The 22,068-nt window shown below is 43.9% G+C and overlaps 1 protein-coding gene across 1 annotated transcript in view; it reads right to left on the bottom strand.

Moving 5' to 3' along the window:
* The window catches only part of Clasp1 (cytoplasmic linker associated protein 1), a 220,637-nt gene that overhangs the window by 39,988 nt on the left and 158,581 nt on the right, over positions 1-22,068 (bottom strand). The window contains exons 26-34 of the mRNA XM_055601545.1: positions 21,251-21,274; positions 19,740-19,984; positions 17,525-17,588; positions 17,005-17,007; positions 14,754-14,917; positions 10,203-10,281; positions 9,272-9,415; positions 1,101-1,244; positions 170-276 (exon numbers count right to left, since the gene is read on the bottom strand). Coding sequence (XP_055457520.1) covers positions 170-276; positions 1,101-1,244; positions 9,272-9,415; positions 10,203-10,281; positions 14,754-14,917; positions 17,005-17,007; positions 17,525-17,588; positions 19,740-19,984; positions 21,251-21,274 — 974 coding nt within the window. The remainder of the gene's footprint in view (positions 1-169; positions 277-1,100; positions 1,245-9,271; positions 9,416-10,202; positions 10,282-14,753; positions 14,918-17,004; positions 17,008-17,524; positions 17,589-19,739; positions 19,985-21,250; positions 21,275-22,068) is intronic.

Below are 22,068 nucleotides of genomic sequence, written 5' to 3'. Positions count from 1 at the left end.
GGAACTGGTCACTGTCGTGCAGGAGTTAACAGCCAAAGACCAGTTACAAATTGAGGGAGAATGGAACCTTGCCCCTGACTTCTAACACTCTGCTATCAAGCTTAGTTCTAAGCCAGGCTGTACAAAAAATAGGGCACTTTCATCTTTCACCTCTGTGGAATGAGCTTACCTTGGAGACAGTCCCCCATGGGAACAGTTGGTAGGTGAGGTCAGGGGGCTGGTCCTGCTGCTGGGGTGTCGGGAAGGTGTCCGGCCAATTGTATTGCTTGGAGATCCCTGGGGCAAAGGAGTATAGGCACCATTATCCAAAGGGTTTCCTGAACACCCAACCCCTCTTCCTTTTGTTTTTTAACCCAGGTGTAAATGGGTGGGATCTGCCCACATGCTTTCCCTGCGCCCCCAAGTTATGAGTGTAGATGGAGAACTGCTCTGTGGAAACTTGTTCTGGAGCCACCAGTGTCAGCTTGTGGTGGCTAATACTGACTGCTAATCTGACAAGATCCAAAACCATGTAAGAGATCAATCAAGGTGAATTAAGGAGGAAGATCCCTGAGTTCCGCAGTGTCATCCCATGGGTTGGAGAGCCAAACTGAGTAAAAGAGAGGGAGCTGAGCACCAGCAAGCAATCACTCCTCTGTCCTCAGCTGCAGGTGCAGTATGACCCGTGCTACCTCACACTGCTGCAGTTTTGCCCTCCCTGTCATGATGACTGAACCACCCTGAACTGTGAGCCAAAACAGATCTTCCCTCCAGCAATGAGAAAAGGCACTAATATAGCTACGCTAATGTGATACATACAAGTAAGCATTTCTACCATTATAGGGTTAAAAGAGCTACAGCAGATTCAAAGAATGAATGAATACTGCAGCAACTTAGGAAACATTTAACTGACCCAACAATCTTACCCTAAGAAGACCACATGAGCACCACGCCCATTAACCCCCAGAGCATATGCCAGGATCAGAAAGGACCCCAACCTTCACAGGCTCACAGACTTTCAACAAAGAAAAAGGAAGCTGGCTGTCCATCAGCCTGGTGATGTCCATCAGCTAGGTGAGGGTTACCTGGAGGTCATGACCAAACCACCAGCAGGCACTTACCACTCCGGTGTTACTGGAGTTCTTGAGGTGGTTATGCAGGAGTTTGGTGGCACCATCCTGGAATGTTTTTGGCAAGGCACCAAGTAACATGGTAAATTCAGGAGTATTCAATTCAAACAGAGAGATGAGCACAATCTGTGCTGCCTAAAAAAAGGAACCACGGTTAAGATTTGTCTACCACACTACCAGAATGTCACTGATGCTATTACTTCAAAAGCAGAACATTTTTGTATTAATTGAAACCTAGAGAAAAATGGCAGCATCAGTCAGAGAGCTCGACTTCAGTCTGGACCATTCCCGCTTTTGTTTTAATGCCCTGGCCTTGGATGACACATTTCCTTTGTTGTCTAGCAGTAGGAAAAAAAAAAATCCTGGTAGATTTTTTTAGATAATAAAATAGATAATAAAAAAATATTAAATGCTTAAGATTGTTCTCACTCCCAGGAGAGCTGGACAGGCTGGCAGTGCACCCAGGGAAGAGGAAGTTTCCAGACAAACCACTGTTGGGTTTATCTTGAGACATTCTACCCCACTGCACTTGACTAAGAAACTAGAAATTTTAAATACACATAAAAAATTTCTTCTTTTATGTCCAAGAACCTCGAAACAGACTTTGGGGAAACAAACTAGATACTGACGATAGATAAAAGTACACTCTATTACCTTTGGGAAAGTGCTTTATTAATTGAGGTAACAATAGAGGGGCACTTGAAAATGATGGCAGCACATGGGAAAGCAATGATCTAAAACAAGAGAGAGGAACTTTCCTGCACGAAACATGCTCCTAAGGCTCTGATTTAGCCACAGGCAGTCTGAGTTTAAAACCCAAAGCCTGAGGAGTTAATGAAGAGGTTGACTTGTAGGCGCTAAAGCTGGGTGTGGTAGCACACACCTTTAATCCCAGCACTCCAGAGGTGGAGGCAGACCTGAGTTCCTGCATCCTAGTCTACACAGTGTACTCTAGGCCAGCCAAGGGTGCAGAGAGAGACTTTGTCTTAAACAACAACTAACAACTAACTAAATAGTACTTCTGGTAAATACCATTTGCCATCTCTGGTTAATTTCTAAGAATGAAGAGAAAGAAAAAAATATGCAAAACTATTTTCAGTTTTTATTTTATTTTCATTTTAACTGCACAACATCTTTAGAGAGCCTATAATTTTTAGGATTGCAGTCAAGTATTTGAAATATTTTTCCATGACAGTGGCTCAAAGTAGTTTTTTTATAAAATTCTTTTTCAATTTTTTAGAAGCATTCATTTAGAAAAGCATGGGGTACCACTTCCTCCCCTGATCTTCAAATACAGTCACCAGTTTTTCTATTCCAGACCCCAAGGCGGCTGGTGTACTCTTACCACCTGTGGGAAATATCATTCCTGTTTGAACTATGATAAAACATACTTTCCAGGTTAAGCATCCTCTGAAACAATCTGTTTCACAACAAATGAAGGCATTGTTAGGTGATTTGTGTAAAAAGAACCGACTTCAAACAATGTGCAAATTAACTTGTACGGTTAAAATTCTTTTCATTAGATGTTAGAAAAACCCCACACACATGCAACCCCTCACACATGTGAGGCAGGAGACTGGAATTTCAGCAAGAGAAAACATAAGCATGCCGTCACTGCATAAGGGAACACACTCAGGTTTTACGTGTAGAAACTGGCACCTGAAAACTGTCAAAACCTATCTCGCACTCTCTCTCTTCGTTTTGGAGACAGAGCCTCAGGTCTGTCCTGAACTTGCTATATGTAGCTGACAATGAGTGTGAACTTCTGGTTCTCCTGCCTCCATCTCCCGAATGCCAGGATGACAGCTGTGCACAACCATGCCATACTATGAGGAGCTGCGGCTGGAACCAGGGCCTTCTGCATGCTCGGCAAGTACTGTATTTACTAGGTAAGCTACAGCCCCAGCCCTACTGCATACAGACTGCCCCTATTGCAGTCCATCTTCATGTGAAATGTGCCACAGTCTTTAAGAGACCGTATCTCCTCCCAGAACGATGTGTTATGTAACCCTGCAAGCTAACCTGAGTTTTCACAGCGCTAATGAAAAAGCAGCATCTTTTAAGAACAGTCGGCCTGTAACCCTAGACAATGTGAATTCCATTTATCCAAAGAACGTGAACAATAAGACCTTTAAATTCTAACTCACTAGGCTTTTTTCAAATAACCCCAATGCTGATTTTAAAATACGCATATATTTAGTGAGCATGTGAACGTGTGTGTAGGTATACTGTGTGTGTGCGTGCATGTGTGTGCATATGTGAACCTGTGTGTAGGTATACTGTGTGAGTGTGTGCGTGCGCATGTACGTATGTCAACTTGAGCTTGATACTGGACGTCCTCCTCTACTGTTGTCCATGACAGTTAACCCGGCCACTCGTTTGGTTAGGCTGGCTGGCCATTGAGTTCTGGGGATCTGCCTGTCTCTGCTTTTCTGGAATTTCGAGCATGAGCTGACAGGCCTGGCTTTTTCACACGGGTGCTGGGGATCTGAACTCCCCCAGCCCTTTGCTCACTTTTTGTAATGGAAAATTTAGAAGTTGTTAAGGTCTGGATAATTTATGAGTCAGGTGAAATCTTAACAGTGATTCTCATTCATTCCATTTTAGTGAATTTGGGGTAACAAAAAGTTCTTCAAATCTCACTGTCTGCTGAGAACTGCTAGGACCATCATCTGCCTGGTGGCTGAACACCTTACAGAAGACGGGACTTCTTCCGATTGGGCAGGACATATATTAAACTCTGACAAATGTTTCAGTGTTGATACTACTTAGCTGTAAAAACTGCTGTGGGGAGAGGGGAGGACACAGCATTTTCTAATTTACCGAGGATGGTAAAATTGTTTCACAAGAACACTGAAGACAGGAATTGTGAAAATTTTAGTGTGTGTGTATATGTGTGTGTGTGAGCGCGTGCACATGCACCAAGTGTGTGCGTGTGCATGCGTGTGTTCATGTGAAGGCCAGAGGACAATCTCTAGGCTGTTCCTCAGGTGCTGGCCACCTTGGTTTTTGGATAGCATCCCTCCGTGGACTGGAGCAGGCTAGGCGGGCTGGCTCAGTGTGCCCAGGGATCTTCTTGTCCCCATCTCCTCTCCTCGGCAGCACACCCTAGTCCAGGGGCACTCTAACGGGGCCCAGCTCAGGAGAAGGTGCTCCCCTCAGCCCTGGATATGCATGACTTTGTCTTCCTCCCCTTGATGTTCTACTGAATATGACAGTGAGCTACACCTGGAAGCACCTCACTGGGAAGGTGGTTAAGCAGGACACCAACAGCAACACAGGCACACTCGGGCACAAGCCATTACATTAATGGGAATTCTCAGTGGCCTCCAAGGGAAACTGGTGCGGACAATGTGAAAGAGGACAGAGGGTGTGTTTGGAATTAGTACACAGGGCTCAATCTACCTGTTTACAACTTTCTTCCAGGTTTCCTTCTCCAGGCCCAGAGCAGGTGGGAACTGACCTACTAGGGACATCCTCCCCTGCTCGACTACGCTGACGCTGGGACTGGTGAGCAGAAGAGGGGATGGTGCGTTAGAGGGAAAGGTCAGTCAGGCTGTCTGCTGGTTCAGAGAGTAAAGATCCATCAAGACTAAGATACCTGAGCCAGAGGTCAGAGATAGTGAGACCACAGCACCCAGAGCCTTGCTGGGTTCCTTACTTATTCACAGTTTTTCCTGGGAGAAGGAGATTTCTTGCCTCTTGCAATGTGAAGAGCAATCAGAGGTCAAAGTGAGCCATCAGAGACAGTCATGGTTAAGTTCATAGTCAATTCTTAGTTTTTAGATTAGGCTGTGCTGCCTACACACACACACACACACACACACACATTAAATTTACATTTATTTTTATATGCACATATGTACTATAACGTGTGTGGGGGGACCAGAAGACAACTCATAAGAGTCAGTTCTCTTCCACCATGTGGATTCCAAGAATCAGGCTTGGTGGCAAGAGCCTTTACCCTCTAGGCCATCTAGCTCACAAGTCATTCACCCTTCGGAGACCATGTGCATACTTTTCCTGATGCAGCCCACTGCATTTTTATATTTCCTAGGATTCTTTGCCATGTCTTCATTTCTCAACACTTCTCAAAACATTTGGAAGCCAAGAAATTGCCAAGCAAGTGTGAAAGGTCACTACTACCCTACTGAAAAGTGGCACCATGCTGTGACAAAGAGAATCATAAACGATAAGCAGACATACAGCATTGAGAATCCTAAAGGAGAAACATGCAATTAAATACTCTGGCTGGGTATAGGGGTGCATGCCTGATAACAGCCCAGCACTGAGAAAGCTTAGGCAGGAGACCACAAATTCCAAGCCAACTTGAGCTTCAGGAAACCCTGTCTCAAAAAACCCAAGGGCTGGAGATAGAACACAGTGGTAGAGTGCCTTGCATAGCATTCCAAGGCCCTGGGTTTGAGCTCCATTATCATATATGCATACACTCACTTCATACACAAGAGAGAAACAAGACAAAATTTATGAGAAAATTTCATTGCCTTCACTGGATGGCCTTTCATAGATGACATCACTTCCTAAGTGCTGGAAAGAGCTTGGTCCTCAATTTGTTTCCTAAACAGCAGCAGCAAGTCCCAAACACCCCTTAGACAGCAGCAAATGAAGTTACAGGATCTGTTTCTTACCATAATTAAACCTGCCCTAGATGCTCCACATAAGTATTATCAGCGCCTCAGAGACAACAAACAAGAATTCACGGAGACCAGCTGCATAGGCAGAAGCCAACAAAAGGAGGCCAAGCAGCAAACTTGTTTCTATGGTAACATACTCCATTACCTTCCACCAAACACAGTGCACTGGGAAAGTCTAGTGGCCACTGAAGTCTGAGTCTGGCTAGCACACTTAACACAAAGAGAAGGTTAGTGTTAAAGTAGCCAGGGCAGGTAATGGTTGGGTGTCTCTGGGAGGCTTCCACCAGCCACAGTCTGGTAGTTAACACCCTTTGAATACTGTGAATTTGATTTTGGTTTTGAAAAATACCTTAAATATTAAACCACACTTCTCTTTGCAGTGTGAAACACCCCTGAAAATGGAGCTAAGAAAGGAACAAAGGAAATATTAAAAATACTGGAAGTTAATGAGTGTAAACTCTATCGGCATGCATCAGTTTAAGATGCTTCCAAAGGGTCATGGGTGTGGTAAAGTGTTTGTCCAGGATGCATGAGGCCTTCAATTTGATCCCCAGAACACATAAGCCAGGGGTGGTCCCAGAAGTTTATAAGCTGCATGCAGTGGAACAGGCCTGCAATCTCTGCACTTGGAAGGTAGAAGCTGGAGGATCACAAGTTCAAGGTCATGGGGATGGAAGAAGGGGGGTGAGGTTTAAGAGGACACAGTGTTCTGATAGAGAACCCAAGCAAGTTTGTTCCTAGCGCCCATGTCAGAGGCTCAAAACTATCAATAACTCTAATTCTAGAAATGATGGTGTCTTCTGGACTCCAAAGGTACCTGCCCTCACACGCCCACGCCTACATAACAGACACACAAGTAAACACAACTTAAAAGAACAATACTGGGCCATAGAGACGGCTCAGCGATTAAGAGCACTTGTCCCTCTTGCAGAGGACACCCACTACCCCCTGGTTCCCAGCATTCAAATGGTAGCCCACAACCTCTAGAACTCCAGTTCCAGGGCATCAGATTTTCTCTTCTGAGGCTGGCAGGCATCAGGCACGAACATGGTACACATACATGCACGCAGGCAAAGAACCCATACACACAAAAATTTTAAAGTCTTGTTTTTAAAAAGTAGTTTAAAAGTCATCCTCAGTCATATAGTGAACCTAAAGCTGGGTTAAAAGGATACCATGTTTCAAAAAATAAAATAAAATATAAACTAAAGTAATTAAAAAAAGTTCCAAAAGAACTGTCACAGGCTGGGGAAGTGGTCAGTCAGAAAATGCTTGCCAGGCAAGCATAAGCACTTGACTTCAGATTCCCAGCATCCTTGTAAACGCGATTTATAGCTATGTACTGTAGCCCCCACACTAGCGAGGCCGGCACAGATCTGGCTAGAGTCGGCACTCATGGACCAGTCAGTCTAGCCAGTGAACTGTAGGACACAAATTTTAGACACTATATTCATTCAAAAAACATTTCAAATACAGCTCACATTTTGGGCATGTGTCACTCACAGCAGCAACTGTATTCATAAAGGTCAGCGGATGGCACAATTAAACGGGGCACTCAAATGAAAGTAACTCTATGCTCAGGAAGTCATAAGCTATCGTGACCTGAAAGGAATCATTTGTGGCTGAGTGGTTCATGGAGCCAAGGGACATATATTGGAATACTATGTCTTAATGCATCTATTTGACCTAATAGCAAGGCGTCCCTAATAAATCTTGTGCACTCACGGAGCCACAACACACTGGCTGATCAAAACTGGAGTACTGAGTGTCTGGAACGTAGACGTGCACCTACCAAAGCGGGTGAACTGCACAACAATTTGCAGAGAAGCCAACATTTAAAGTGAGCAAGAAAGCAAATAAATAAGTATTTTGTAAAAAGTCTCCAGAGCTGGGGATATAGTTCATTTGAACTGCTTGCGCACAAGTATAGGACCTGAGATCAAGCCTCAGAACTCACATAAAAACCGTCTGTGAGATGGCTCAGGGTATAAGCCAGACCTGAATTTTGTGCCCAGGACTGGTGAAAAAAAAAAAAAAGGACCGACTCACAAGCTGTGCACTGATTTCCACACATGCTGTGCACTGATTTCCACACATGTGTTGTGGCATGCACCCTTTTCACGGGTAATTAAAACAAGCACCACCACTCTAGGCATGGAGATACATGATTGTTCCAGTGCTGGTTTTGTACTTTTGTAAAGATGTTTTTTCATTTGTGTATGAGAGTCTGCCATGCATGCCCACAGAAGACAGAAGCAACGGTCCCCAGGAGCTGGCGTTGGAGCAGTGGTGGGCTGTCTGACGTGCTGCTAGGGCCAGATCTGACTCCTGGAGAGTAGTAAGCACTCTTAACCACTGAGCTCTCCAGCCAGGCACTAGTAAGCAGAGATGGGAGGTGTTCTGAGACTCACTGGCCAGGTAGCCCAGTCTACTTGGAGAGCTCCAGGCCAGTAAGAGACCCTGTCTCCAAATACATGAGAACAACACCCAAGGCTGACTTGTGGCCTCCACACAGACACACAAATCTCCCTACTTAGGAACCAAGCCATTGAAAACTTTGGAAATGCAATACAAGGCCAGCCGCATGTACAGGTGCCATGTAAGCCCCCCACATCAAGTGAGACTTGGGAGGATAACAGATATGCCTCTCATCACTGTCATATGGAGGAAGGAATGTGCAATACAGCCAACGGTCCTAGATGGTTAAATTTGAGACAAAGGAAAAAGTAATATGAGTAAGCCTGATCCAATTAGGCGAGCCCTGCAAAGAGGTTTCCTACTGCTACAGAGGGACCTTCAAGAGGGGAGGCCTGCTATCAAGGGTATCAAGGGCATGTTCAGGACTCCATTATCAGGACTTCATTTTCTTTCTGCTTCCGGATGTTTTTTTCAGCTCTTCCATATCTGTATCCCTATCAAAATGTACTCAACAGAAGTGACAGAGACACTGGCGTCATGCCCTTAAATCCCAACTGCTAAGCCTCTTTCGTAAACAGTATGTTAGGTATCTTATCATTTGCTTCTGACAAAAAGTTAACACATTCTTACACCTGCTAGTGGCACTAAGGCCTTTCTTTTTTTTAATTCAGCAATTCTGTCAATTTGAAAATTACAACAGAAACGTGTTTCTGGCTTGTAAAACAAAACAAAACAAAACAAAACAAAAAACTACTGAACCATGTATTACTGCATCTTCCAAATCCCAAAGTGATTCATTGGTTACATTTTGCCAATGGAATTTCTTCTGATAAATGCTTAGAGGTGAATGAAATATACTATTTAATCAAAGGGGCTACAGAACATTTCTGTGAAACAGACTACTACTTAGTAAGAGAATGGCAGCCTGTGCTTTGATTATCACAAAGGTTGATCCATCAGACTAGAGAAGGGCAGAGCAGGGCAGAGAAGCAGTAACAGTCGGTGTGGAGGGCGGTGTGCGCATTTCCAAGCGATGTCTATGCATGCCTGGGAAGAGCCTGCAATCTTGCTTCAGCTCTGTGAACCTACCTTTCTCACGTCTGAACTCTTTGGTTCTGTAGTCCATGTTATGATTCTAGAAACAGCAAGTCTTGTTTCGCTGGAGTTTACAAAATCTGTGGGGTCCATCTGTCTAGCCAGAGATTCAATGTATTTCAGGATTGCAACTTTGACCTGAGAGACCAATGATTATAAACGTTAGGCACTGGCATGTCACAATCTTTGAGCAGAATTCATGGCCCCCGTGTCTGAGATTAAGTTTATGTATGAAGTGGCAAGCCTATTCTACATCCATGCCTCCAAATTCTTAAAGAGAGTGGTTCTCCGGCCAGGCCCAGGTCCACAGCCAGCTCTGTAAAACATTCCGGGCAGGGTCCTGAGAGGCAACTCCAATCCCCCAGGCTCATACTCTGCCCCAATTTCTCCACTGTTTTTTTATCTCAGGAGACAGGGGCTGTTAGCTATGAGACCCACCCTAGAGTCTCAAGAAAAGTCAGTGGTCAAGGACCTGCAATGTAACCACACACAGCCTCTGTCCTTTGTGTGATAGCATGACTGAGTTGTCTTGTCATTACAGGTGTGGCTTTTCATCTTAGAGAAGGTTATATAAAGTATGCTAACACTGTACTGGTCTCAGCACATCAGAACGCCTTCCTTTCCCAGTTACAGCATCAACTGTGAGAAGGCTAATAATGCACAATTGGTGAGGACATGGAATGACTGGAGTTCTCAGACACTGTTGACAAGAATATAATATGGTACTATTATTCTGGTAGATCCTGAAAGTGTTAGGCATCTGCTTACCCAAGGAACTAGCCATTTCGGACCAAGAGAAACAAGAACATGCCCACAGAGTGCTCATCAGCGATGCTCCTCATTCAGAAGCAAGTCACAGAGGGAAAAGGAAACTTGAAAACCAGCTCTGACTGACAGGAGTTGAACTACATGAACAGTCACTGACCTTGAGGTTTGGAGTTTGGGTCTGATCCACAATGAACCTCATCAGAATGTTAAATTGTTGATCAAATGGGAAGGAATCCCTAGGATAGAAACAAAAGCAAGTTCTTATTTTCAAAGAAATTTATTACAAAAAAGAACATTAAACTATACAAAATATCCTGCTGTAGATTCATATATACAAAAGTACATTCACATGTTTATTAATAGTATTTTCCAGTTTATATAAATAGTAAATTAATATTTCTTTATAGAAAACTTGGGGGAAGGAACATAGGACACTCCGAGTAGCTACTTTAAAACTGAAAACTAGGCAGAGACTGTAAGGAAGCAGGCGCCTCCTGTCGCCTCCCCTCCTTTCTGAACACTGCTTATGGAGAACTGCTGACTTCCAGTCCCCATCTTCCCTTAGCCTTAGGGTGCTCACCGCTCACTCTGTGGAAGCTAAGAAGGTGGCCCCCTAGCCCTGTGTGTGCAGGTGACCCTCCTGCAGTCACCAGAGAATTCCTGTGTGATGCTCAGTGCTGGGAAACTCTCTACCCAGCTATGACTCATGCGGATACCTCAGGTCAAAGGCTCCCCTTTTCTTCCCTTGAGCCTGTGACCAAGCCTATGTCTCGTAGTCACTGTATATGTCTGCTCCAACCAAGCGATCCTGGGGGCTTCTGGCTAGGGAACATCAGTCTTTTCCTCCTTGGTGTGGCAATCACTACTGCTAGTTTAAAACTGCATAATGGAGCAACTGGGTTGTAACATCTTCATTGCAGAAAAGACCAGGCCGCTGAGTATCTGGGGCTGAGTGACAACGCTGTTCTCTCTGGAATCTCTAAGGGACTCTTCCTACGAAGGTATGGGAAAGTGACAAAGGACGCGAGTTTGAATCTTCAACACAGGAAGAAATATTAGCAAGTGTTCCAAGGCTGGATTGGAAATTAGAAGAAATAATACAAGAGAACTATAAAAGGGAACCTACTAAGAACCAGTGTTTTAATTATAATTACTTAGAAAAAGTAAACTTAAGGCAAGTGGCAGAGCCCCAGCCTACCATGTGCAAAGTCTTGGGATACCCCTGCCCCTCAAATAACAAAACTGGCCCAAGAACATCCATATTTTCCACATCTATTTATATGCTGGATGCTACAGAGGGCCACTTCTGAAACAAAGTGCACTTTAGGGCCTCTATTTAAGTTGTCAACAGCCACAAATGAAAGCCTCTCCTGCTTCTGTCCCAGCAGGTGGAGATATGTTGGTGTGTTTAGGCAGGGAATGTGCCTGTTGTCAGGCATAGCTAGAGGCAAAGAGGCCAGGGCAGATCAGAACAGTGAAGCAAGCTGCTCCTGGACAATAATCACTGATTAGCTTCACAATGTCCTCTGGGACCTGCAGCTTGAACAGCCTGCAGGTTTCTGCTCCATCTCACCTTTCCTACAAGAACAGCTTTACACAGCAGTTGAGGGAGTGGAGATAGGATGGGGGAACAAATACCTTAGACATACACCAAATTTACTTGCGATTAATTTTCTGTTTTGTTTTTTGCTTGTGCTTGTGTGTTGACTGTGTGGATGCTGAGTATCTTCCTTGATTACTCTATTTAATGAGACTGGACCTCTTATTTGAAGCCAGAGCTTGCCAGTTCCGGCTAGTCTAGCTAGCAAGCTTGCCCTGGAGATCTACTGACTCACTTTCCAAGTTCTGGGATTATAAGTGGCCACCATGCTTGCCTGGCTTGTACATAGGTTCTGGTAATCTCTCTGATCCTCATGCTTGTGGGGCAAGTGCTGAGCCATCTGCCCATCCTAAGATTAGGACTCTTACAAGAAAGGGCATCAAGGAAAGTAACTAACAAAAGATCACAGTCCTACTTCCCTCCCACTGTATGTGTCTGTGTATGTGAAAGCAGCTGTGGCGGGAGGAGAGAAAAACAAAACTCACTGAGCTACAGCCAATTGTATTCCTTAATCATCAAAATTTAGGACTATAATCTTAATAGTCCCAGCAGTCAAAAAAAAAAAAAAATCTTAGTGATTCACCTAAGTTGAGAGACCTCTGGGCTAAATCTGACTCACACATGTTTTATTTGGTCTCCACAGTGTGATAAAAACATCTTTAAGTATGTTACCCAAATCAATGCTTTTGACCTTTTATAAAGTCTGGAGACACTGCATCAATGATCTAGGCCACAAGCTGTCAGAGACCCGTCTCCTTTCTACCTGCATGGCTGTTTATACAGCTGTCTCAGACCAGAACACCCAAGTCAACCCTTGGGCGGTCCTTTGTAAGGCCTCCAGGCGCTGGTGTGCACTACTGCTCTAATGAATCATCCAGTGCCAGAAAAATCTGGAAGCCTCATCACAATGTATGCAACCCTTGGTTCTTTCAAAATCAGAAGAAAACCTGTGCAAATTACACAGGTAAACAGGCTAAGAAATCTGCTGTTATCAGTGTAGAATCCCAAATCCCCCAAGGCAGCTGGTCACGGCGCAGCTGCAAGCATGGGTGTGATGGTGGGTGACATGTACTAATTGAGCAAGAAGGTGCAGGAGGGCAGGGCACAACCCACAGGTCAGCCTGAGATCACAGTGACAGACAAAACAACAATGGCCAGAACTTCTGGCACCAATACCAATTCTGACCTTAGGCAAGTCAGGGTGGCTCTGTTTCTCACTGATAAAAAAAAAAACCACGTCACTCCGAGCTCCTTCCCTGTGAAAATCCCATTGATTTTCCCATGATGGACCGGGGGATCTGCCCTAGTCTGTGAGAACTGAGTTCTGTGAAAGTTACTGCTCTGGTGATGACTTCAGAATGCTCAGGAGTCACTGCTTGTTCTTCTTAAAGATCCCCGAGTCTCCCTTTTGCCTCTATCTTTTGCCAAATCAGTGAGATCACCGAAAGTGCCTTCTGAGATCGACCACTCACTCACTTCTAGTCCTGGCATGCTAGGGCCATTCAACTGCACAGCCAGCATCAGGCTTCTGCAGAGCAATGCAGTTTGTAAATGTTTCTGAGTCACTGTAACAGCCAGATGGGCTACAGAGACTGATACGTGTTTCAAACTCCGAGCTGAGGGGTACATACACACACACACACACACACACACACGAGCAAAACTGCACGCAAAGACCACATGGAGACCAGAAGTCAGTATCAGGTGCCTTCCTCAATCACTTGCTACCTAAAACTTTGAGATGGGGCCTCTCACTGAACCAGGAGCTCATCAATTTGGTCAGAATGATTGATCAGCAAGTCCCCACTTAGTGCTGTCCTTAACTCGCCAGTGCTAGGATTATAGGTGCAAACAGGGTGCTAGGACCTAAAATCAGGTCATCATGTATGCATGGCATTTTACCAACTGAGCTACCTCTCTAGCCCCAGAACTGTCAATTTAGAGACAGTTTATGGCCCAACAAGATTTCTCTATCATATATTGTTAAATTTCTGAGGCAAATTACAAAAAAAATTGAGGTATTAAAATTTAAGAACTTCAGAAAGATATAAAAATATTCTAAATAATCAATTATTAAGAAAGTTCTATATATTTAAAAAGTTATATATATATATTTCATAGCACTCATAATAAAATATTGGCAACTTGGGATATTAGACATATAATATAGAATAATCATACTAAAATCTGTACACCTAAAGAAGCTAAGCAAGGAGGAGGACCTTGTGTAAGATGCTCAATTCCCAACGGGGCAAAGAGGATGGACATCAGAAGAGGGAGAAAACAGGCAACAGGACAGGAACCTACCACAGAGGGCCTCTGAAAGACTCTACCCAGCAGGGTATCAAAGCAAAGACTGAGACTCACAGCCAAACTTTGGACAGAGTGCAGGGAATCTTATGAAAGAAGGGGGAGATAGAAAGACCTGGAGGGGACAGGAGCTCTACAAGGAGAGCAACAGAGTCAAAAACTCTGGGCCCAGGGGTCTTTTCTGAGACTGATACTCCAAACAAGGACAATGCATGGAGATAACCTAGAATCCCTGCACAGGTGTAGCCCATGGCAGCTCAGTGTCCAACAGGGTTCCCTAATAATGGGAACAGGGGCTGTCTCTGACATGAACTCAGTCCTGATGAAACCTGACAGGCTAGGGTCAGATGGAAGGGGAGGGGGGGCATAGGAGAACAGGAGGGAGGGTGGAATTTGGAGGGGATGGGGGAGGGGGCTACAGCTGGGACACAAAGTGAATAAACTGAAATAAATAAATAAATAAATAAATAAGCAAACAAATAAATAAAAATTCTGAGTGTCAAAAAAAGTGTTGGCAACTTGAAGATAACGTGGGTAATTCTATCTCCTAGACTGGTGAGACACATCAAACAAATGTGAGAACTAGCAAGGGGAAACTGAGTAAAAGCCAAAAACCATAAGTCAAGCAATGGTGGTGTACATCTTTAATGTCAGCACTGGGGGCAGAGGCAGAAGTGTCTCTGAGTTTGAGGCCAGTCTAGTCTACCTAGTGAGTCCAGGATAGCCAAGGCTACAGAGAGAAACCTTGTCAGAAAAAAAATATAATAACCCAACAAACAAAAGACCTCACGTGCTTACCTAGTGACATCTAGCGCCTTCTGAACTTTCGCTTGCACAGATCCAAGCAAGTCTGCTCCCATTTTCTTAAGTAGTTGTGTGAGAAGGACGAAGAGCCAGTCTTGCAAGTCATCCTTATGAATGATTATAAAATCCACGAGGGTCTCCAAAAACATACTGAACACCTGCACAAAGAGGGCAAGCACCTCAGAGGCTGCACTCAGGATTTCCTCCATACGCTGAGAACATTTCAAGTGACCCCCCCCAAGAGCCCGCTGGCCTAGCCCAGTCTTGCAACTTAGGTTAACAACGTTAAGTACTACTCTCGCCGTCAGAAGCAACAAATGCACAGCAGAATATAGGAGGTGGGGCTGGGGGCAGGGAGGGGGTGGTTGACACTTACTCTCTGTTGTGAATTCCACCGCACAACAGGCCATGCAACAAAACAAATTCCATGTTAGTCCACAGCAAAGTAATACCAGTTTCATGCAGTTTCTTTTAACAATTCTGAGAAGGCTACAAACTGATAAAATATGTTCTTCTCCCTCAATATAAACCTGTAACTGTCAGTACAGAGAGAAATTAACTTTTTGGAGTTTAATCCTGGAGGCTTTTCTGTGAGAGAAAGAAAGAGAGGAGATGGGGGTAGGGTGGGGAGGTGGTGTTGGGGGTGGGGAGGTGGTGTCGTATCCTGACTTTATACTATTCTGACTTATTTCCTAGCATCCAATACATATCATTACAGGACACAAAGGGGTAGAAGGCCTCTTCATGTTTCTGTAACCACCGACTTTTGTGCCAATTTCAGATGTTATGGATAGGGTTATCAGGAGCTACTGAGCACCCCAGCTAATTCTCATACCACTGTGTAGTTTGCTGCCACCTGAGCTACAATGCACAGTGGAGTATCCCTAAGCCTGTCTCAGGGAAGGAAGTGGCACTGGGCTCCCCAACCCTGATGCTGTGCTGGGATACCCACCCCACCCCACCTCAATTCTACCACAGCAACTATTCTCCATGAGCAACTATTGTCTCCAGTGACAATGAGCTCCAATAGGTAGGACTCCTAGCTTGGCTCAGGTGGCCAACAAATATGAACTAAACTGAGACCTCCAAACTCACTGGACAAGAGCCTTCTGATGGAAACAAACTTCCTCCTTTATCCTCAAATTCTGCTTCTGAATCAGCAATCTAGAGGTAATGGGTGACAGAAAGTTCGTCAATGCGAAACCATCTAATATTATATCCTTTATGGTATAATTCTTACCAGTTATATTATGCTTATGGTTTAAATTAAATTGTATTGCTCTTAATACCTCCATAGAGAAAAATCTTGATGATAGATCTTTGGTTATCTATGTGGACTTTAAACTCAGCCTTTTGGGGTTTAAAATTAATGCCTTTGATGTCCTTTCTGGAAGGTCTTCACAGACAGGCTTCAGAGCTGACATAGTGAGTATTGTTGAAGGAACAAGAGGGAGAAGCACACAGTGCTTGGCCCCTGTGTTCTTGTGAGTGCCAAGGCAAGGGTCTTGCCTGATTTTTCCATATCCCTAGCTCATGGTAGGAATTCAGAAAATGTTGAATGACTGGGTGGGTGGGTGGGTGGGTACATGGATGAATAGATGGATAGGTTGATGGGTGAATGGATAGATGGATGGTGGGTAGATGGATGGGTGTATGGAAAGATGGATGAATGAACAGATAGACTGAATGGTTAGATGAATGGATGGGAAGATGGAAAGGTGGGTGGGAGGATGGATGGATGAACTGATAGGTGGGTGAATGGAAAGACAGGTGGGTGGATTTACTATCAAGGACAAGTCCTACAAGGAAGCAAGGATAGGAAAGAAGAAAGAAAAGGAAGTTGCTGGATTATCTGGCCATGATAGGCTTTATTCTCTCAGCAATGGAAGAGACCATCCTGAAAAACTATAGTGCAATCCTATCTCCAATGACATTAGTTCCTATCCATTTCTACGGTTTAGTGTCTATCTACCCAAGACACTAGATACACTCAAGCGTTTATCTTTTATATCATTTCTCCATTTTCTTACTCTTTAGACATTAATATCCCCTACCAGCTTCTTTCTGAACAACAGTATTTACTTAAAATACTGTTAGATCCAAGGAACTTTAGTAAAAGGGTCCTCTTCTCAGTACTATCCCTGGTGGATTTTCTGAGAGATAAAAAAACACAAAAAGAGATGGGGGTGGTGTTGTCCTGGAAATGACTTTGCCCACTCTCTGTGTAGTTTTCCCCAGCAGGGACTCTCTTGATAAAAAGGTAGTCCTCAAGCTTGGTGTTCCCAGAGGGCACCAAGTACCACCTAGGAAAATTCCATCCAGCAAGTTGTTAGGAATAGCCAGATTCTATCAGGAGAAATAACCGAACTCAGTTTTGCAACAAAGGGAATAAACAGGTACTATATTTAGTATGGTAAAAAATATAAATATATAAATAAAATTCTACCTGAGATACCAAGGTAATATACACATTTTTCCACTACTGTAACATTTTTTAAATGTACTATATTATATTCTAGAACCTAGCACACTGGCTAAAAGGAGACAAACAAAACTGCCTGCTCACTGAATGAAAGACTCTGATTCCTTTCATGACATCCCATATTTGAGGCACACTTAATTTGAGATTGATGGCCATGTAAGTTCTCAAGAACTGTGCTTTGAAAGGTGTTAATGCAGACTACTGGGGAGTTCTGGCTCAGTTCTGGGGTGTAATACACAGTTTGTGCAGGCATGCAGATGGAATATACATACGGCCTGGTTACCTTGCTGTGAGGGTCGGCAAACATTCGGGTGAAAATCTCACACAGTCTCTTCAATTCTACTCGGCTAGAGGACAAAAAATTAAAATAAATGCGTTGAAGCTGTAATGTCACCAGTACAATTAGATATGGCTTTGCTTTAAAAACCCTTAACTAATCTCTAGTTATAGAACACAAAAACTATCTTAAGTGAATTATCTAATTCATGATGAAATTGAGACTCCAAAACCATAGTCTTAGTCTCAACACATTTGATTGCGATCTGCTCATTGCTACCTGGAAGTCGACAGGTATAAACCAACTCCCCTTACTTCAGCCCAAGTCTATTTTCTACCTGTGAGGCTAAGTGTGTGTGTGTGTGTGTGTGTGTGTGTGTGTGTGTAGATCACAGGACAAGCTGGAAGGGTAAGTTCTCTCCTATGCAGGGGGCCCAAGGATTGAACTCAGGTTGTCGGGTTGGACGGTGAGTACCTTTATCCACTGAATAATCACAGTATGGACCACATACTTGCCTTGTGGCTTCTCTTACAGCTGGGAACTGAGGATAACAGAGGATATGCCACGTGGCTGAGAATAGTACAAGAAAATGGGTAACACTGGGAACAAGAAAATCCTCAGTGTGTACGGATGTCCCCTGCCTTTTCTCAAACTGACTCCCCCTTTCATATCAAGGTTGGAAAGCACAGTTCTCTTTCCAGTCACCCTGAACAGTCCACTTCTTCATACATCTGAGATACAGAAGCCTCAATGGTCTAGTAACCTGGAGGTGAGCAGTGCTAACAGGTTCTTAAGAACTATTTGTGGGGACCTAGTAAACACTGAGAATCTAGAAAGTGGACCAGACAACAATATCAAGCAGAGCTTCAAGTACAGCCTGTTTGATGAATCACTAGGGTGCCTGTGTTTCAGAAGGATGTGAGAGAAGCTCTCATATCATCTTCATGGACAGAATGCATTAATGGAGTAAGGGTGAATATGAAGGGCAGAGGCAGACTAGACAGTTAAGCTTGGAGAACAGCTGGCCATCTATCAGTGAGCAGAAACCAAGTGGGGCCCAGAAGGGTCCTCCATCCATGGCCACAAACCTGTTTATTCAGGCTCACAATTTGGTTTTTCGAGACAGGGTTTCTCTGTGTAGCCTTGGCTGTCCTGGAACTCATTCTATTTACCAGGCTGGCCTCAAAAGGCAGGCAGATTCACCTGCCTCTGCCTCCTGAGTGTTGGGATTAAAGGTATGCACCACCAATGCTACAAATTATTCTTTAAAAAACCAAAAAAACTATCTCTGCATTAATGCTCAAAAGTTATAGTACAGCATGTTTCATGGGTTCCACATTCTTTACTCACATCTGCATAACTGATTGGTCTTAAAACCAAGGACATATTAACAGGCTTGAATAATGAACAGAATTTATCTTCTTCTCTCTGTGCCCCACCCCTAATCCTTTTTTTCTTTCCTTTTATTTTGGGGAGGGGCAGAGACAGGATCTCACTCTGTAGTCCAGACTGGTGCAAAACACAATATGTAATTCCAAGCTGGCGTTGAGCTAACAGGGCCTTCCCCCTGCTTCAGATGCCCAAGTACTGAGATTACAGGCATATACTACCATATCTAGCAATTCTATTGTTTCATAACAAGAGTTATAAAATAATAGCATGCTAATGGCAGCATAGTTTTAATGAAATGTGGTAAGAAAAGGTACATTCTTTTTTTTTTTTTTTTTGGTATATGCAATGCCTATTTAACATTTTTAAGAAAACCAAAGGAAGGTACAAGAAATAATCATTGCAAAGCTAATGTGCTGCTGCTATTGGGGAGTGCTTATTTCATCCAGAAGTTGCTTGGTACACGCCTAAGCTGTACACATGAATGGTATGAGCTGAAGACTGACACTAGCTGCATTTTACCCTGAAGCCTGAAAAGGGGCGAGGCCTAGAAGCATGCAGCTGCTTTCTGTACCTGACTTCTCAGGGAGCATCATCTAAAGGACAGATGTGTACCATATGGGAACCAACCGTTTTAGCAGCCTAAGAGATTACAGCAAATTTGCTAGATGTTTTCAGGCGTGTGGGTAGCAGCCACTATGCCTTCCCATGGTTAGCACCCATTGACTAGAATTTTGCAAGGACCCTGTGATGGCAGAGATTTCCCTCAAAGCCTCTGATGGGTCTAACAGGGGACTGGGATATGGCTCATGACAGAATTTCTTGTCCTCACCTCAGTGTTCTTTGGCTCTTCAGTAAGTTCTGTAGGCCCAGGAGCCCTTCTTTCCTTTCTGACCAGTTGGAACTAGCACAGTGGTTGAGAACTTCTGCTACGTCCTCGGTCTGCCGAAGGTAGTGAGGAATGCCACCATTCCTGGAGCCATATGAGCGCTCAGAGCACACGCTGGAGGCGTCACTGTTGGCATCATCATCAGAGTACATTCCGTAGGGCTCGTACCTCCTCCTCACAGGCTTCTTCTGCAATATCCCGTGAGGGGTGGGGTAAGAAGTGGAAAGGTGAACCGGTCATGGGTTATTTACTAAAACCTATAGTGCAGAGTTAAATGTAAAAACACAACTTCTATGCTTACAGATTAGGGAATTAAGTGGAGATGTCAAGGTAGGTGATATAAGTGGCATGTTGCACATTTTAGTGAGGAAGAAAGAATTTGTAGAAAGTGTGTATGCATGTGTGTGTTGGGGGGTGACAAGGGGTATTTTTAGCAAGATGGTCTTTGGTTCCAATCCTAATATTACTGCTGAATGCTGTGTCATTACCTCAGTGACTCCTCTCGAGGAGGGTACACCTGCCTCAGGAGACTACTGTGAGGGTTTAATGGAGCTCTGAAGGATGGTGAAGTATCGACACGCTGCAGCTGCCTCACACGCTCAGCCCTCCAGAGCACACAGCAATCCACCTTAAGCATGGTCTGCAGATGCCCTTGCTTGAGCAATCATGTTTGCTCGAGACATTTGCGGATGAAATGTTAGTGGTGCAAGTATTCTATACAGAAGGCTCTGAAACTGTATGAGCCACCTCCGTTAACAACATCATGTGGTTTTATAACACAAACCGGTTTCTTTTGAAGTAGACTACAATAGCTCCTTTCGTTCCGCTCTCACGCCCTGCATTATCAGTCGGTGCGCTACACCCATATGCAGTACAATAGTATGGTAGGGTTGGCACATACAGTGTCTCCTAAATGCAGTTACTGACTCAAGCCACACCAAGTTTCAATTTTCAAATAATGCTAATTTTGAATATTATGTTAAATAATATGTTAAAACTTGAATCCCAGCTTGCCTTCTGTCCCAGCAAAATTATTAATGGCACCCTGTTTTTACCTTTGAAAATATTTTTGATTTAGATGATAAACTAATAAACTATATGATTTACACTTACATAGCAATCAGATTTCCTAAAATAAGAAAAATGTTGACAGATCTGTTCATGAGGTTATGGTAATAAAATAAACACAAACTGAGTTAATAAAATGAAACACAAAAAGGAGAGGGAGTAGATTGACAGAAAAACAAAAACAAAACAAAAAACCCTAATGGAAGTATGTGAAAGGTGACTGGCTCCATCACAAGATAACAAATCAGAATGCTTACCAGAAACACGTGAGACCAGAACCTCTAACTACAACTACTATAGTTTGTGCTGCTTTCAACTAAATTCTAAAAGAAATATATTTGCAACAGAAAAAAAAAAGTTGTAAACAAAAGTTAAAGCACGGGTACCTTGCTCCTGGCGTCTCCTAACAGCTGTAGGCAGGAAAATATTGAAGGATGGGGAAAAAGCATAGAGAATTATGTCAGAAGCGTATGTGGGGATTCTTCTGGCAACAAAAGTGTACAGCAACATCTCTTAGCAAACCAAAAACACAGGTCAGCAAGCGGTTGGACTGGAGTAGATTGTAGCAGACTGTGTCCGAGTGGCATGTCCTAGTTCTCCTGTATCTCTCCCCAGGCTCTCTGGCTCATGGCAGAATTCTTGCTGACATTTCCCATTACCAGGAGGCACATCTCTAAGTCACTGTTGATCCATTATTTGTCCCTATGAGATCTTCTGCCTACCCCAGGGGTGTCCATTCTGCAGGCAAGGATTCCCTACCACTCTGGCACTTTCCCCTTGAGAAGCAGGTCACTCGGAGAGACCAGATAGAGTAGATAAAAGGAGCAAGGGCAGCAAGGATAGAATGGGAGCGGGGGGCTCAGAGGAAAGCTCAAGTAAATCAGCAAAGCTCTGAACTCTGTAGCTCTACTTTGTGTCCTAGAACTTTGTACATGGTCCCTTATGTGGGCTTTAGACAACTAAGAAAATATTCTGCTTTAAGTGGAAGTCCCTTTCAGCTGAGGGTTCAGCTCCACTGTTTCCCAGGCCCTGACCACCACTTCCTAGGGTCTCTGAATAGACAAAAGGCAGATTCAGAATGCTTGGACTTGGAAAAAGAAAGCCTCACTGGATTCTGTTCCAGCTCTTAACTCAGGTTAAAACCATGGTTAGAGCTATGCTGCACATGCCAACACCTGCCAGGAAAAAAGTCCTTCTGTACAGA

Source organism: Psammomys obesus, unplaced genomic scaffold, assembly GCF_907164565.1.
Source record: "Psammomys obesus unplaced genomic scaffold, mPsaObe1.curated_primary_1811, whole genome shotgun sequence".
Classification (NCBI taxonomy): Eukaryota; Metazoa; Chordata; class Mammalia; order Rodentia; family Muridae; genus Psammomys; species Psammomys obesus.
This window is presented reverse-complemented; position numbering and strand designations above follow the sequence as displayed.